The sequence below is a fragment of the Pleuronectes platessa genome, chromosome 1 (assembly GCF_947347685.1).
Source record: "Pleuronectes platessa chromosome 1, fPlePla1.1, whole genome shotgun sequence".
NCBI lineage: Eukaryota > Metazoa > Chordata > Actinopteri > Pleuronectiformes > Pleuronectidae > Pleuronectes > Pleuronectes platessa.
Window position 1 is genome coordinate 32,580,847 of NC_070626.1, and position 16,654 is coordinate 32,597,500.

A 16,654-nucleotide genomic window follows, 5' to 3' on the forward strand; every position below is an offset into this window, starting at 1 on the left:
AGAAGTGATTTAAAAGAAGTCAATGACTCTACCTTATCTCCTCCGGGGGCCGTTCCAAAGCACGGTCACGGTTTAGTTTTTAACCTGGACTTTGGAACAGCAGATCCACCTGAGAAAGGCAAAACAGATTCATAAACGAGACAACAGAAAATCATGTTCAAACCTTATGGTATGATTGTTAAATTTAACCGTGCACGGGAGAGGTTGTGTGAATTTTTCCTTTATATTAAATCAAAATCAAATCAAAGTTTATTGTCATATGCACCAATGACAGCGTCATCGGAGCAGTGAAATTCTTATGACCTGGCAGGCAACATCTACGCAGTAGGCGACTTTACAAAATAGAAAAATAACATACTATGTAACATAAAACATATAGCATAGTCAAATGAAGCAGCAGTTTACAGGGTGAAGGAGTGGGGAATATTAAATGTAATAATATGAATAAATGTAGTAAGTAAGTAGTAAGGTTATTTGTATGAGTGTGGGAGCAGAATGTAAATGGTGACTGTTAAGGGGGTCAGTGTTGATTGTTCAGAAGCCTAATGGCCTGGGGGTAGAAGCTGTTTGTGAGTCTGGTAGTCCGTGCTCGGATGCTCCGGTAACGTCTGCCAGACGGCAACAGTGTGAGAAGTCCACAGCCTGGGTGGCTGTGGTCCTTGATGCTCTTCCTTGCCCATTCTCACCACCTGGGGTCTGCTCGTCAGGAAGTCCAAGATCCAGTTGCATGGGGGTTTTAAGACCCAGGCTCCTGAGCTTGGGGACCAGCTTGGCAGGCACAATGGTGTTGAACGCAGAGCTGTAGTCCATGAACAGCATCCTCACGTAAACTGTTACTGTTGAGCCTTGAGAGAAAATAAAACAGAATAACCTGCACCAGAGTCGACCATGAAACAGAGTTTGTGAGCACAGAATAACACAGTTCTAGTAGACTCTAGACTATGGGTGTTTTACCAGTAGCCAATTTGCATACTGCCGTGCTGCCTCTCCTGAGGAAGAGAACTCGAGAGGAGAACATCGTTATCTGAACAAACAGAAAAAACAACAGTTAGTACCAGGGGGCCGTTCCAAAGCCGAGGGGCCCTGATAGTAAAGCCACGGTCATTTGAAGAGGACTCATCAACATACAGAGTCAAGTCAGTGTTAGAAAGAGGTTCGTCAGAGAGGTCAGGTCGTGTTCTTCCACGTTGTCCAAAAAAAACTAACATTGGATAAGTCTACAACCGAACAATATTGGACACATTCAGAGAATCATCGGGAAAAGGCTAAACAGATTCATAGACGAGACAACAGAAAATCATGTTCAAACCTTATGATGTTTGTCAAATTTAAACGTGCACGGGAGAGGTTTTGTGAAATTTCCCTTTACTGTTACTGTTGAGCCTTGAGAGAAAATAAATCGACCACTCATTTCAGGAGATGTGGGTAAATCAGACATCCTAACGAAAAGAAATTGAGTTTGTGAGCACAGAATAACACACAGTTCGAGTTCTAATAAAGCATAATTTATTTAACATTGTGTGTGTCTGTGTTTCACTTTCCTTTTCTGCACCTCGGCCACGTCCTGTCCGCGCCCCTCTCTTCCTGTTACGTGTGTGTGTGTGTGTGTGTGTGTGTGTGTGTGTGTCATATTATCCAGATGAGAGAGAACTGGAGAGAACCTGTTCTTCCAGTGCATCAAATACTTTCGGTTTTGCCTGTCTAGTATAAACAGCAGAGCTGACACGAGGAGCTGCTCTCCCGTTACACCATGTCAGGTATGTTGTCGTTTACATGATGGAAACTTAGTTTAATGATCTGATTTGAATGTCTGATTTTAACAGTGGTTCTGAAACTAGAGAAATGTATTTTTCTTCCAGGTTCTGAGGCACAAGGGAGTCAAGGAAGAGAAGGAGCAGTCAGAGCATGTCGGCAGTGAACACGGAAGAAGGAGCGCTTACAGGTACATTCCTATGAATACTTACATGTATAATTTAGTCTAATATCAGTTTATCTATGATAAGAGGACTTTGAAAGATCTGGGGTCTCATGTATAACCGTTCCGTGCGCACAACGCTTGGCCTGAAACGTGCGTACGCCGCTTCTCACGCAAACGCAGGGATTTATTAAAACAAACTTAACGGGAGAATTTGCGTATATACAAGCAAACACTGACTCATGCGTACGAACGTTTTGGAGACGGGAAAGTGGCGACGCAGACGTGAGGTGGTGAACTGAAGCAGATTATTGATCCAATTCATCATTTACATTAAAAACGGCTTAGTTTTGCTCGTGCGACATATCTGTTCCATACGAACCTTTAATTTAAGGATATATGAAACAACTTAAAGCAAATTATGTTCAGATTCCATTTAACATCCGAGTTACGGAGCCGAGTCGTTAATAGGTTTTAATAATATCTTCTCCCACTGTGCGTGTGTCATCATATCGCTGCAGTGAACGTGACTGAGCCACCAGGAGCACAGAGCGCAAAGGAGATCACTTACAGGAAATGAAGATACTAGTTCAGTAAAGTTAGCAAGATATTCACAGATTCGGACTTCCCGGATCAATAAGTCATAAGCAAAACGTTGTTAGAGCACAAACGCTGCATAATTCACACCGTAGTAATGTGGACAACGGGCTACAGGTCAGTTTTCATCAATATGATTCGTCCTCCGTGATGGACACATAACATTGGTGTCTACGTATTGCTTGCTCAGAAACGAGTGCTCAGGGACCGTCTACAAAGTGCAACACCGAAAAGAGATATTCAATAAATATTCAATAACCTCACTGTAATACTGTATATTCTCACCAAAATCCAGACACAGGTCCAGCGAGTCCTGCTGACCATGCTACAGTATAAAGTTTGGGAAAAAAATGATTTTGTATAATTTTGGGAAATATTTGTTATGAAGATTATTCAATAACTTCACTGCAATAGTGTACATTTTCACCAAAATCACATCACATGTCAAGGGAGTCTTGCTGGCTATGCCTCATCACAAAGTTTAGGAAAATATGGTTTTATTTAATTTTGGGAAATATTAGATATAAATATGATTCAATAACTTCGGTCTCATACTGTATATTGTCAGCAAAATCAAGTCACAGATCTAGTGTATCCTGCTGGCTATGCTACAGCACTAATTTTGGTGATAAAATGATTGAGCATAATTTTGGGAAATATTTGTTATGAATATTATTCAATAACTTCGGTCTCATACTGTATATTGTCACCAAAATCACATCACATATTCAGTGAGTCCGGCTGACTATGCTACAGGACTAACTTTGGGAAAAGGTGATTTTGTATAATTTGGGGAATTATTAGATATGAATATTATTCAATAACTTCGGGCTCATACTGTACATTGTCACCAAAATCACACCACAGATCCAGGGTCTCCTGCTGGCTATGCTACAGCACAAATTTTTGTGAAAAAATGATTGAACATAATTTTGGGAAATATTTGTTATGAATATTATTCAATAACTTCGGTCTCATACTGTACATTGTCACCAAAAACATATCACATATTCAGGGAGTCCGGCTGACTATGCTACAGTACTAAGTTTGGAAAAAAGTGATTTTGTATAATTTTGGGAAATATTTGTTATGAATATTATTCAGTAGCTTCAGTCTCATACTGTATATTGTAAAAAAAAAACAAGTCACAGATCCAGGGTCTCCTGCTGGCTATGCTACAGTACTAAGTTTGGGAAAAAGTGATTTTGTATAATTTTGGGAAATATTTGTTATGAATATTATTCAATAGCTTCGGTCTCATACTGTATATTGTCAAAAAAACAAGTCACAGATCCAGGGTCTCCTGCTGGCTATGCTACAGCACTAAGTTTGGGAAAATGTGGTTTGGTTTAATTTCTGGAAATATTTGTTATGAATATTATTCAATAACTTCGGTCTCATAATGTACATTGTCACCAAAATCACACCACAGATCCAGGGAGTCCGGCTGACCATACTACAGTACTAAGTTTGGGGAAATGTGGTTTTGTATAATTTTGGGAAATATTTTTTATGAAAATATTCAATAACTTCACTGTAATACTGTATATTCTCACATAAATCATGTCACATGTCCAGGGAGTCCTACTGGCTATGCTACAATACTTAGTTTGTGAAATATATTTAGTTTTAATGGTCTCAAAGTTGTTTAAGAAAGTGTAATGGCCCCAACTACACGTCCAACACAAGGAGACCCTTGATGGTTATGTGAAACAACAGAAAATGTATTTCCCAATTTTCTTGAATTTTATTCAGTATCTCTTTAACATTTAGGCCATGTAAGAAGGTGCAATATTTGATTTCCAAACCAGAACCTAATTTTATCTCATATTTTCATGAATTGACGGACAGAAATGACTCAGACACATTATCCATCTTATCCATCTAAACTACTTCTTCTGAGAATGCTGATCGTTTGGTGTGGGAGGCCTTCCAAGGGGTCAGAGGTTGAAAAGTGGGTTTCACGCTGAACAGTTTATTGTTTCATTACAGTCCCACAATTAAAACATTTTATCAAAAAAATTAGTTGGGAACCTTCCTTTATTGTATTACTGTTTCCCTTCATCCTTGTTTTAACAAACTTGAGCTTCACTTGTGCCTGTTTGATATTACTTCAGGCTGGTCTAGATTTTACCTGACACTCATTTTATAAGTGCACCAATACCATCATGGTAGTAGTTATAATTGCCAGATTCTTGCATTTTCAACAGTTTTGGGCAAGTCCTCATTTCCACATAAGGAACAGTACTCATCCTTTAAAACTGAGAAAACAAAACAATACGAGTAGATTATTATTTAATTTGTAGTGAGTATTCAACATAAATATTGAATCTTTTTAACAATACCTGATCCTTTCAGAATGTCATCTGCCATATCTCTTCTTAGATTTTGTAGAGATTGCTTTGATGCTTCAATCTGAAACATCTCTGGTATGTTAGGAAATTCCTTCACCGTCATCTTGGCCATCTGTACCGATGGCAAAACAACACATGTACAGAGTATGATCTTAAACAGCCAAAATTGTTTTATTTATCACATGCAAATGATATGTTGCATAGAATCACCTTCATGACAAAGATCCCACAACTGTGGCCATCTTTCTGGAAGGTGTGTGTTGGAGCTATTTATTTAGTTGTAGTACTTAGTGCTGTTTAGTTTATTATTTTGTTTAGTGAGTATTTAGTTTTTTGGTTATTCTCAGTCAATTTGCTTGATTTCATTATGATTAGATTTCTATTAGTATTCTAGTTTATTATTTGTTTACTTTAGGTGTTTCTTGTTTATTATTTGTGTTTTGTTTCATTTGGGCACGGTAGGGGGGCACCTGAAGTTATATAGGTAGGCTGTCGGTAAGGGACCAGCATGCACCTGGGTGGGCAAATGGTTTTTTACCGGAGCGGGAGAGGCACAGGAATTTTCTTTGTTCTTTGTTTGCTCGCTGTTTGGTTAAATAAACCACGCTTTTCGCAGAAACTGGACATCTGTTTGGACACTATGTTTTTCCCATCCGCGTACACCACAACCCATGGTGCAACAGTGGCCCTTTGATTAGTATAATTCGAAGTTTGATTTGATACGTTTATCTGTTTGACAATCGGCTGCTACATAAGTAAAAAACCTGCCCTTGGACTCAAAGGAAATAAGCTTCAACACTGGACTTGTTGCATTGTGCGCATTATGGACGAATGGAAAGCAGAGATTGTTTAATCACCTTTTGGACTCAGCCACGGCGCGCATGCTGCTTCTGGCCCAGATCGACAAGACGTTCAACCTTCTCAAAGAAACCGGTATGTGATATAACTGTAAAAAGCTGTAATGGAAAACGGCCAAACGAGTGGAGTTTGACACAGTATCTCACAATACATGGAGTTCAATGAGTGCATGGTTGAATCGCTACATGTTTACTTTTACGCACGGCCACGGCGCATTCATTTATTCATAAAAAGCCGGCCGCAGTGTGTGTTTGTTTGATGAAGAGGATCTGTTGGTCAATAAGCATCGTGTGTTTGCAACTTGCTCTTATGTGCGCTTGTGGACTGTCATTGGTGTAATAAAAAAGGAAAGAAAGCAATTAAAAGAAACGGAAAAATGTCTGATGTTGCTGCAACGGAGGCTGAAGAGCCGTCATCAAAAAGAGTTGTTAAAATGTCTTCTAAAGGAATGGAATACATTGTGATAAGGTATCAGGAAAAAAGGAGTGCAAAATGCAAACAAGCTAAAAGATGCATGGAACATATGAGTGCGTTGATGGCATCAATACAAAACGTTGATTCAGTAAAGAATGAGCTTGCTGTGTTCATGCAATGTTACCAAGACGCAAATGAAACCCATACATCTTTTATGAGTCTACCTTTGCCTAAAGATGAAGTTGAAAGGCAAAGCAAATACTTCTTGGAAAAAATGACAATGTTTTGTGATTTCACTGACAACGTAAAAGGCTGGCTCTTTGAGGCGGGTCATCCATATGTTGAAACAAATAAAGACGATCCTGACAATCAATGTGTTGCTGATGGAATACATCCTGAAGATAGTGCCTCCAATGTTGCAAGTATAAAAGCAAGTTCGCTAAGATCACACTCCCGACTATCACGGAGTTCATCAATATCATCTGCACGTATCAAAGCTGAGGCCGATAAGGCAGCGCTTGTGGAGCGCATCGCTGCGCAAAAAAGGAAACATCAAATAGAAGCGCAACAGGAAAAACTGAGGAGAGAAAAGGAACAACTTGAGCTTGAAACGGAACTGGCAGCAACAAAGGCAAAGCTTCAAGTCTTGGAAATCCGTTCACAGTGTGGCTCAAAACATTCAAACGGCATGAACTCTTATTTTGAAAGGAACAACTCTCACGGTGCGAGTGAATTAAATCCCCATGCCAACACCTTTGTGCCTGATAAAATAAAAAAAAAAGATCATGCTCTTGGTTTGTCTGCTCCTGAACTCCAACCACCAGTGGTTAAGCCTAAACAAAAACAAATGGATGAAATGACATTAAAAGTTGAAGCTCCAGTTCATGTGATGCAAACTGTAAATGGAACTCAAATGGGACATGCTCACCATCAAACTGCTCTGACTGACAACCATCAAAATGACATTGTGAACATTATGCAAAGACAAAATGACATTGCTGCGTTGCTTGTCCAACAAAATCTGTGCTCTAACCTCCCATCTAGGAATATCCCTGTTTTTGATGGAGACCCACTCCAATACAGGTCTTTCATCAGAGCTTTTGAAAATGGAGTGGAGGAGAAAACAGACAATTGGAGTGACTGTTTGCACTTTCTTGAACAGTACACCAGGGGGCAGCCAAAAGACCTGGTGCACAGTTGTCAGCACTTGCCTTCAGAGCAGGGATACCACCGAGCCAAGAGTCTTCTTGCGGAGCACTTTGGAAATGAACACAAAATTGCAGCTGCATACATGGAAAAAATACTTACCTGGACACCTGTAAAAAGTGAGGACATTAAAGGGTTGCAATCATTCTCTTTGTTTCTACGTGGATGTTCAAACTTAACAGAGCAACTGCTGAACATGAAAGAGCTGGACTTACCATCTAACATGAGGATCATCATTGTGAAACTTCCTTACAAGTTAAGGGAAAGATGGAGAAATGTTGCTTGTGATCTGCAAGAACGAAGAGGTAACAGAGCAATGTTCGCTGATCTTGTTGGTTTTATTGAAAGACAAGTCAAAATTGCTTCAGATCCAGTTTTTGGCAACATTCAAGACCCACAGCTCACCAACTCCAAAGCTTCCACTGTTAGTCACTTCAAACAAAGGAAAAAGGGAAGCAGCTTTGCTACTAACGTCACTACAGTAAAGGATGGAGTCATAACTCAACATACAGGAAACAAGATCAAGTCCTCCACTCTCAACTGCCTGTTCTGTTCACAAGTTAATCATTCAATGGACCAATGCTCACAGTTCAAGATGACAGTACACAGGGACAAGATTAATTTCATTAAAGAAAAAGGAATCTGTTTTGGTTGCCTGAAAAAAGGCCACACTAGCAAATACTGCAGGAGTCGTTTGGATTGCAACGTGTGTCACCAAAAGCACCCAAGTGTCCTTCATATAGAGCGTCAGGATAAAGCCACACCCTCTGATCAACAGTCTGTGAGCTCTTCAAATGTTTCACCTGCAGTGTTTCAGACCTGTGGCCATATTGGGGCCGGTCAGGAAGATGCCTCCATTTTTTCTATTGTTGCAGTCAAAGTCAAGAGTCAGAGGAGCAACAAAACTGTGCAGACGTATGCTTTCTTGGATCCTGGGAGCTCAGGAACATTTTGTACGGAGAACTTGGCAAGAAAATTGAATGTGAGAGGTAAAAGGACAAGTATTCTGTTAAGAACAATGGGTCAAAAGAAGATAGTAAATGCTCATGTGTTGTCAGGTCTGGAAGTGTCTGGTCTGAATATGAATGACTTTATTGAGTTACCTGATGTTTTAACACAAAAGAACATGCCTGTCTCATCACTCAATATTCCACGACAAGAGGACGTTGATCAGTGGTCGTATCTCAAGGCTGTTCAACTTCATGACATTGAGGAAGGTGTTGATCTGCTCATTGGAACTGATGCACCAAAAGTGATGGAGCCTTGGGAGCTCATAAACAGCCAGGATGAAGGACCTTATGCTGTCAGAACCAGGGTCGGTTGGGTCATTAATGGTCCACTTCGTGGTGGGAGCAACAAGAATAAAAGTGACTGCTCTGCTGTAACATCCAACCGGATCTCTGTTGAACATCTTCAAGAAATGCTGGTTAAACAGTTTAACCATGATTTTAATGAGAGGTCATCAGATGAACAGATTGAAATGTCCAGAGAGGATGTCAAGTTTATGAATGTTATGAATAACACCACAAAGTTAATTGGAAGCCATTACTGCATTGACTTACCCTTCAGGCAGGAAAACCCTCTCATGCCAAATAATCGTCATGTTGCAGAACAGCGCCTCCAGAGCCTGAAAAGAAAGTTTGCCAAGAATGGTCAATTTAAAGGAGAGTACATCACATTTTTAAACAACATGGTGGCTCAAGGATATGCTGAAGTGGTGCCTTCTGATCAACTTAAACAGAGTGATGGAAATGTATGGTATATCCCTCATCACGGGGTTTATCATCCCAGAAAAGGCAAGCTGCGAGTTGTTTTTGACTGTGGAGCAGCATACAAAGGGACGTCACTGAACTGTCAGCTTTTACAGGGCCCTGACTTTACCAACTCTCTAGTTGGAGTCCTTGTTCGATTTAGACAAGAGCCCGTTGCAGTAATGGCCGACATCCAAGCAATGTATCACCAAGTTCATGTTTCTGAAAAGCACATCAACTTTCTCCGCTTTCTCTGGTGGCCTGGGGGAGACGTTTCACAGGCTCCAGTGGAACATCGCATGAAAGTTCATTTGTTTGGAGCTGTGTCGTCACCAAGCTGTGCAAATTATGCATTGAGGAGAACAGCAGATGACAATGCCGAACATTTCCCCCATGAAGTGGTCAATACAGTAAAGTGTAATTTTTATGTCGATGATTGCTTGAAATCAGTGGCCTCAGAGGAGGTGGCAGTGCAAGTGGTCAAGGATGTGACTGCGCTTTGTCACAAAGGAGGATTTAATCTTTCCAAATGGATCAGCAACAGCCGAACAGTGCTGCTGTCAATTGCTGAAGACTGCAGAGCAAAGGAAGTGATGGAGCTGGATTTGGATGTGGACCAGCTTCCGATGGATCGAGCTTTGGGGCTACAGTGGTGCATTGAAACTGACAAATTCAAGTTTAGAACCTCAGTGCAAGAACAGCCACAGACAAGAAGAGGTATTTTGTCAGTGGTCAGCTCACTTTATGACCCCTTAGGTTTTTTGTCCCCACTCACCATTCCAGCCAAGCTGTTGTTACAGGAGCTTTGTAGGAGAAGCTTGGGGTGGGATGAAGCTATCCCCCATTCTCTCTCCAAGAAGTGGTTTGAGTGGTTGGAGGATCTTCAGAAGGTGGCTGAATTCAATGTGGATCGCTGTATGAAACCCAGAGACTTTGGAGACCCTGCCACTGCACAGCTTCACCACTTCTCTGACGCCAGCCAAGTTGGATATGGAACAGTGTCCTATTTGAGACTGGAAAAGGATGACAGCGTTCAGGTTTCATTTCTGTTGGGAAAGGCCAGAGTTGCTCCACTCAAGCAGACAACAATTCCTCGACTGGAACTCACAGCAGCAGTTCTTGCAGTTCGAGTTGACAAGATGCTTCAGAAGGAGTTGCAACTTAAGCTGGAAAAGTCAGTTTTCTGGACCGACAGCACAACTGTTCTTAAATACATCTGTAATGAAACCAGACGATTTCAAACTTTCGTGGCAAACAGAGTCTCCTTCATCAGAGGAGCATCAGATACTGATCAGTGGAGATATGTTTGTTCTAAGGAGAATCCAGCAGATGATGCATCAAGAGGAATGACGGCAGATAATTTCCTGACAGGCAGGAGATGGATAAATGGGCCGAAGTTTCTCTGTGGGCCAAAGGAGGTTTGGCCTAAATTGGATGCTGATCTTCATGTTATTCCTGCAGATGACCCAGAGGTCAAAAGGGAGTTGACTGTAAATTCTGTTGTTGTGGATTCTGAAAGTGCCACAGATCGCCTGCTCTGTTACTTTTCATCCTGGACGAGACTAAAAAGGTCTGTTGCCTGGTTGCTGAAGGTCAAGAGAACTCTTGTGTTATTGGGACAGAAGAGAAAGGAGCTGTGTGCCTCTAAATATCTCAGCCAGGACAAGCTGGAGCCAAAAGAGCAGGAAGTGAAAAGGAAAATTCAGAGCTTTAAAGCCACACTCAAAGGACAAATCTTGACTCCTGAAGATCTGGAAAAAGCAGAACAGTCAGTCATTCAGTATGTACAAGAACACAAATTTAAAGCTGAAATTTCCTCATTGAAGAATGGTTGTAAAATTGTTGCAAAAGGGAGTCCTCTGTACAGACTGGATCCGGTGATGGATAATGGAATCCTCAGAGTAGGTGGTCGGCTGGATAAATCAGCATTACCAACAGAGTCCAAACATCCAGTCATTTTGTCCAAAGATTTGCATGTATCCGTACTGATTCTGCGTCATATTCATCATCAACTGGGACATGCAGGAAGAAATCACATGCTGTCCAGGCTGCGGCAGAGGTACTGGATCATCAATGCAAACTCTGCTGCAAGGAAAGTTATATCTGACTGTGTTGTTTGCAGACGCAACAGAGGGAAACTCCTTGAACAGAAGATGGCGGACTTGCCTGAGGAAAGAGTGGTGCCTGATAGAGCCCCTTTCACAGATGTTGGAGTTGACTATTTCGGGCCCATTGAGGTTAAAAGAGGCAGAAGTCTTCTTAAAAGGTATGGAGTGCTTTTCACCTGTCTGACTAGCCGTGCTGTGCATTTGGAGGTGGCACATATGTTGGATACAGATTCCTGTATAAATGCTGTCCGGAGGTTCATCTGTAGACGAGGCCCAATCTCCACCATCAGGTCTGATAACGGCACAAACTTTGTTGGAGCTAACCGGGAGCTGAAGGAAAGTCTGGCTGGTTTAAATCATGGCAAAATTCAGAGAGCGTTGGTCCAGGATGGCATAAAATGGAGCTTTAACACACCAGCAGCTTCCCATCATGGTGGTGTTTGGGAGCGCCTGATTCGCTCTGTGAAAAGTGTTCTGACTTCAGTTCTCAAACAGCAAATTCTCGATGATGAAGGGCTCCAAACTGTTTTTTGTGAGGCTGAGGCCATATTGAATGACAGACCCATCACTAAAGTCTCTGATGACCCGGACGACCTGGAGGCACTCACACCTAACCACATTCTGATGTTAAAGGGGAAGCCAATCATGCCACCAGGACTGTTTGACCGCAATGATTTGTACATCAGGAAAAGGTGGAAGCAAATACAATACATGGCAGAACTGTTTTGGAAGAGATGGATTGCTGAATACTTACCAATGATGCAAGAGAGACAGAAATGGACAAGACCAAGGAGAAATCTCGTTCCTGGAGACATCGTCCTCATTGCAGACGCTGCAGCCCCAAGAGGATCTTGGCTGATGGGGAGAATCTTGGATGTGAGAGCAGATGCAAAGGGCCTGGTACGCTCTGTGCGCCTTCGGACCAGGACCAGCATTCTGGAGAGGCCTGTGACGAAGCTCTGCCTGCTGTTGGAAGCAGGAATGTGACACCATGGACTTTCTCTCTCTCCCCCTCCCTCTTTTTCTCTATATCTCTCTTTTGTTGTTTCAGGTACATCATAAAGAAGAAAGTGAACTGAAGCTAATGCATGAACTGTCTAGTCATAGATTGGGTGGAGGGAATAGCTCCTTTGATAAATTAAAGTAATTGTGATTTAGTGCACAATTAGGGGCCGGAATGTTGGAGCTATTTATTTAGTTGTAGTACTTAGTGCTGTTTAGTTTATTATTTTGTTTAGTGAGTATTTAGTTTTTTGGTTATTCTCAGTCAATTTGCTTGATTTCATTATGATTAGATTTCTATTAGTATTCTAGTTTATTATTTGTTTACTTTAGGTGTTTCTTGTTTATTATTTGTGTTTTGTTTCATTTGGGCACGGTAGGGGGGCACCTGAAGTTATATAGGTAGGCTGTCGGTAAGGGACCAGCATGCACCTGGGTGGGCAAATGGTTTTTTACCGGAGCGGGAGAGGCACAGGAATTTTCTTTGTTCTTTGTTTGCTCGCTGTTTGGTTAAATAAACCACGCTTTTCGCAGAAACTGGACATCTGTTTGGACACTATGTTTTTCCCATCCGCGTACACCACAACCCATGGTGCAACAGTGGCCCTTTGATTAGTATAATTCGAAGTTTGATTTGATACGTTTATCTGTCAGGAAGATGGACCCAAGCTGAACTGGGTCCTGGGGTGAACATACCTAGGGCGTGAATACTGCTGCCTCAATTTTGTTTAATTTTTGTTATTGTTTCCATAACAATGTATTTATAGCTCTAGAAAGTGCTCAGTTGCTTCAGACTCTCCAAATTACATTGACTTGATGTAAATCAGTTTAGACCAGGGGTCTCAAACTTGCAGCCCGCGGGCCAATTGCGGCCCTTGAGACGATATTTTGTGGCCCCCACCTTAATATGAAAGATTAATGTTAGTCTGGCCCGCGAGTTTATATTGTTAGCTTCTGTGTGGGACAATGTTATGATGTTCTGGTTTCCTACTGTGTGCCTGTCCAGTGAATGCACCATGCATGTGAGTGACATGGGGGGCGGGGTCGTGTGTGTGTGTGAGAGTGAGTGTGAGAGAGAGCCGGTGTTCCAGTTTAACTGGCGGGCATGGCTTCTGGCGACATTCCAGATGTTGAGGCTGTTTTTCAGAGCCGGTGGCAGATTCGTCATTTTCACAAAGCGCCTGTGTGTGAAGTGCGGTGATCTACTGAAGGTCTTGCTGAAATAAAAATCCTACAAAAACCCTTCACGAGTTCATGTGTCCGTGTCAGCATCACGTTGAGACCGCAATAAGCATTTAAATGGTAAAAAAAAAAAAAAATAGTAAAAAAAACCTTGAACGGGATTCGAAACAACAAGCTGAAACACTATAACCGTCTAGCCTGATGACGATCTCACTACGCCACCGAGTCGCTGAAATTTGCATCGCGCGTTAGATAAATGTCTCGTTCTTTGCTTTGTCAGATGTATGTCACCAGATGTGCTTTCAGGTAACGCCCATGTCATCTGGTGATAGTCCGAACACAGAATAAACGCTTTAAACGTAATACCAGGCTTTACAAATCTGATGCTCCTCTTCATAGGAGACACAGGGAGCATTGAAGAACACACACGCGTCACCAGCTCCACTCGAAGTGCTTTTGTTTATCGCTGGTGATCATTACAACGCGCACACACCAAACAACAGGTACATGTAAACATCCCTCACATCAACAAGGCGGAAGCTCGAGCGGTGTTTTCATGAGTTAAGTTGGTGAACGTGCTTCTAATGGACGTGTGGAGCTGCACGTGTCCTCCTGTCGCTGCTGGTTAAAGTCAGCAGACGGGATTTTAAAAGATGTTCTCGTTGTTGTCGATGATCAGGTTCATTCATCGGAGAATGAAAACAACCCAACCGCTCATCACAGAACGGGTGTGTTGGTTTTTCGTAGTTTCTGTAATGCAAGTGTTGTTTATCTGTGTGAAATCAACAGATGATCTGTCCGAGTGTGTCGAGTGTGTTGTCAACATGACACATGTGTGACGAGTCAAACGAGTCAAAAATTCTCCGATGGCAGTTAAACTGGAACACCGGAAGGGAAAAGAGTGGCTTTGGATGGTCGGAGAGCAGGAGGGTGAAATCCATAGTTTTCCGCGCAGGTCATGATGTATCCAGTGCTTCATTTGTAAATCACAAGGAGCCGGAACGCTAAGTACATATGACAGCGCAGGTACGACGAGCACATAATACGACGCTCAAAACAGCACACACATGCCACTTACAATGCAGTGGGACTTATTTAGGCTCTACTGCAGTGACGGTATCAGTCTTTGTGTCAGTGATTAATAAAGTGGCATCTTGAGCAAAGGCGACTTCTGTGTCCAGCGGAGAAAACGAACGGAACACACACACACACACACACACACACACACACACACACACACACACACACACACACACACACACACACACACACACACACACAAATTGTTAAATTGAAGGCAAATTCAAGGGACACCACGGCTCCTTTACGCACACGCTGCGCTGTGAGGTTTTGGGAGCTTCTTTACGCAGACGGATTATTCTAAACTGCAGCAGTTTATAACACGTCATTGAGCTAATATCTACATTTTACAGTCTGGGCTGTTTTACATTATTATTTACACCTGATATGTGTGGATGAATTTTAATGATTTAAATTCCCTCATCCTCTGGTGGTGACATTTACGCACCAAGCCACAGACTGTACATGACGATGTGCATAATTATTTTGGTTCATCTTAGAAGTCTGCATTTGTTATTATTTTATGAAATTGTGATGCTGTTGTTAAGAAAGCTTTATATATAACTTATTAGATTCTCTTGTTATTGCGTGGCCACAAATTAGTAATTTATCCACCGATGTCAACAGGGGCTCCGTAATTTTCTAGTGATTGCATTATATTGTTATATTTTATTAGGGCCCGAGCACCGAAAGGTGAGAGGCCCTATTGAAATTGTAAGGATTTTTATTAGGGCCCGAGCACCGAATGGTGAGAGGCCCTATTGAATCTGTAAGGATTTTTATTATTATTAGGGCCCGAGCACCGAATGGTGAGAGGCCCTATTGAATCTGTAAGGATTTTTATTATTATTATTATTATTATTTCCCTTTGGGGGGCTTTTTCAGGGTCTAGACATGCTCAAAAAGTTATGAAACTTTGCAGGAAATTCAAGGTCTGCGGATATTTTAGTATTCTGGAGTAATTGGAATTGGGCATGGCAAAAGGGCTCTACAGCGCCCCCTGGAACCAGCCCCTAGGTTTCCACATAACGGATTTTCATCAAAATCTGGATATAGGTGTATCGTGACCAGTCATGAAAAAAAGTCTCATGGAGCATTATGAAAAACGCAACAGGAAGTCCGCCATTTTGCTTTTAGTGGCCATTTTGGCAATATCCCACATTTTTACTTTTCCGTACTTGTCCCAGGGCTTTCATCAGATCAACTTCAAATTCAGATGAGTGTCATCACAACAAGATGGAGATAAAAAATGATTGAGGGATTTTTTTTTTATCACACCGTGTGACCGTGGCATGGCGTTAAAAATTGGTTACACGCCATCAAAACACGGGCATCTGTATCTCGGACATACATGTTCCAATCAAGTCCACACTAGACATGTAAGACAATAGTCCCCGCCTGATGACATCTATGCATAAATGATGACTTAAAACCGCAGCGCCCCCTGGTGGCAACAGGAAATGTCTTGTTTTTTGCTTGTCTTACACTTGGATGAATTTCTCCTCATCCACTGACCTCAACCATGTCAAACTGTATCAAATGGGTCCCAAGACATTGACAATGAAGACATAAGATTACCGTGACTTTTCGTCAAACGCCATATGAATGGCGTGGCATTAAAGTTCATCAACTCGCCGTGAAACACGAAATTGCTTTAACTTCAGTGTTCATGATTCTATCTCTCTCAAACTACATGTGTGTAACAACAGCCCCCCCCTGAAGATATTCATATGGTTTTAAGAAATGGGCGTGGCAAAAAAACTGACCAGCGCCCCCTATAGGGCAACCCCGGCACTACGATGGCCGACATTTATACAAATCTATCGGGACATGTGTCGTTTCATAACAAACAAAAAAATATCTTGGATAGGTATGCTTGACCAAACAGGGAGGCCGCCATTTTGGACTAAGTGGCCATTTTTTTTCCATATTCCACATTTTTACTTGATGCACTTGTCCCAGGGCTTTCATCAGATTAACTTCAAATTAAGATCAGTGCCATCACAACAAGATGGAGATAAAAAGTGATTAAGAGATTGACCTTTCGTCACACCGTGTGACCGTGGCGTGGCGTCTTGAGTTTGATTAAACGCCATCAAAACACGAGGTTCTGTATCTCGGACATACATTGTCCAATCGAGTCCAAACTAGACATGTAAGACAAGGGTGCCATCCTGATGACATCTA

The 16,654-nt window shown here is 41.8% G+C and overlaps 2 protein-coding genes across 3 annotated transcripts in view; both read left to right on the forward strand.

The window, feature by feature from the left end:
• LOC128445051 (up-regulator of cell proliferation-like) overlaps positions 1 to 16,654 on the forward strand; it is a 141,415-nt gene that overhangs the window by 82,312 nt on the left and 42,449 nt on the right. Inside the window, exons 1-2 of one of the 2 annotated variants that reach the window (XM_053427814.1) lie at positions 1,619 to 1,757; positions 1,860 to 1,942. In XM_053427814.1, the coding sequence (XP_053283789.1) occupies positions 1,906 to 1,942 (37 nt within the window). In that variant the 5' untranslated portion in view covers positions 1,619 to 1,757; positions 1,860 to 1,905. Of the gene's footprint in view, positions 1 to 1,618; positions 1,758 to 1,859; positions 1,943 to 16,654 lie in introns of those variants that run through there. The other variant, XM_053427821.1, reaches the window with a different exon arrangement.
• LOC128445441 (ras association domain-containing protein 7) overlaps positions 1 to 16,654 on the forward strand; it is a 96,047-nt gene that overhangs the window by 28,197 nt on the left and 51,196 nt on the right. The gene's annotated exons all lie outside the window — the stretch shown is intronic.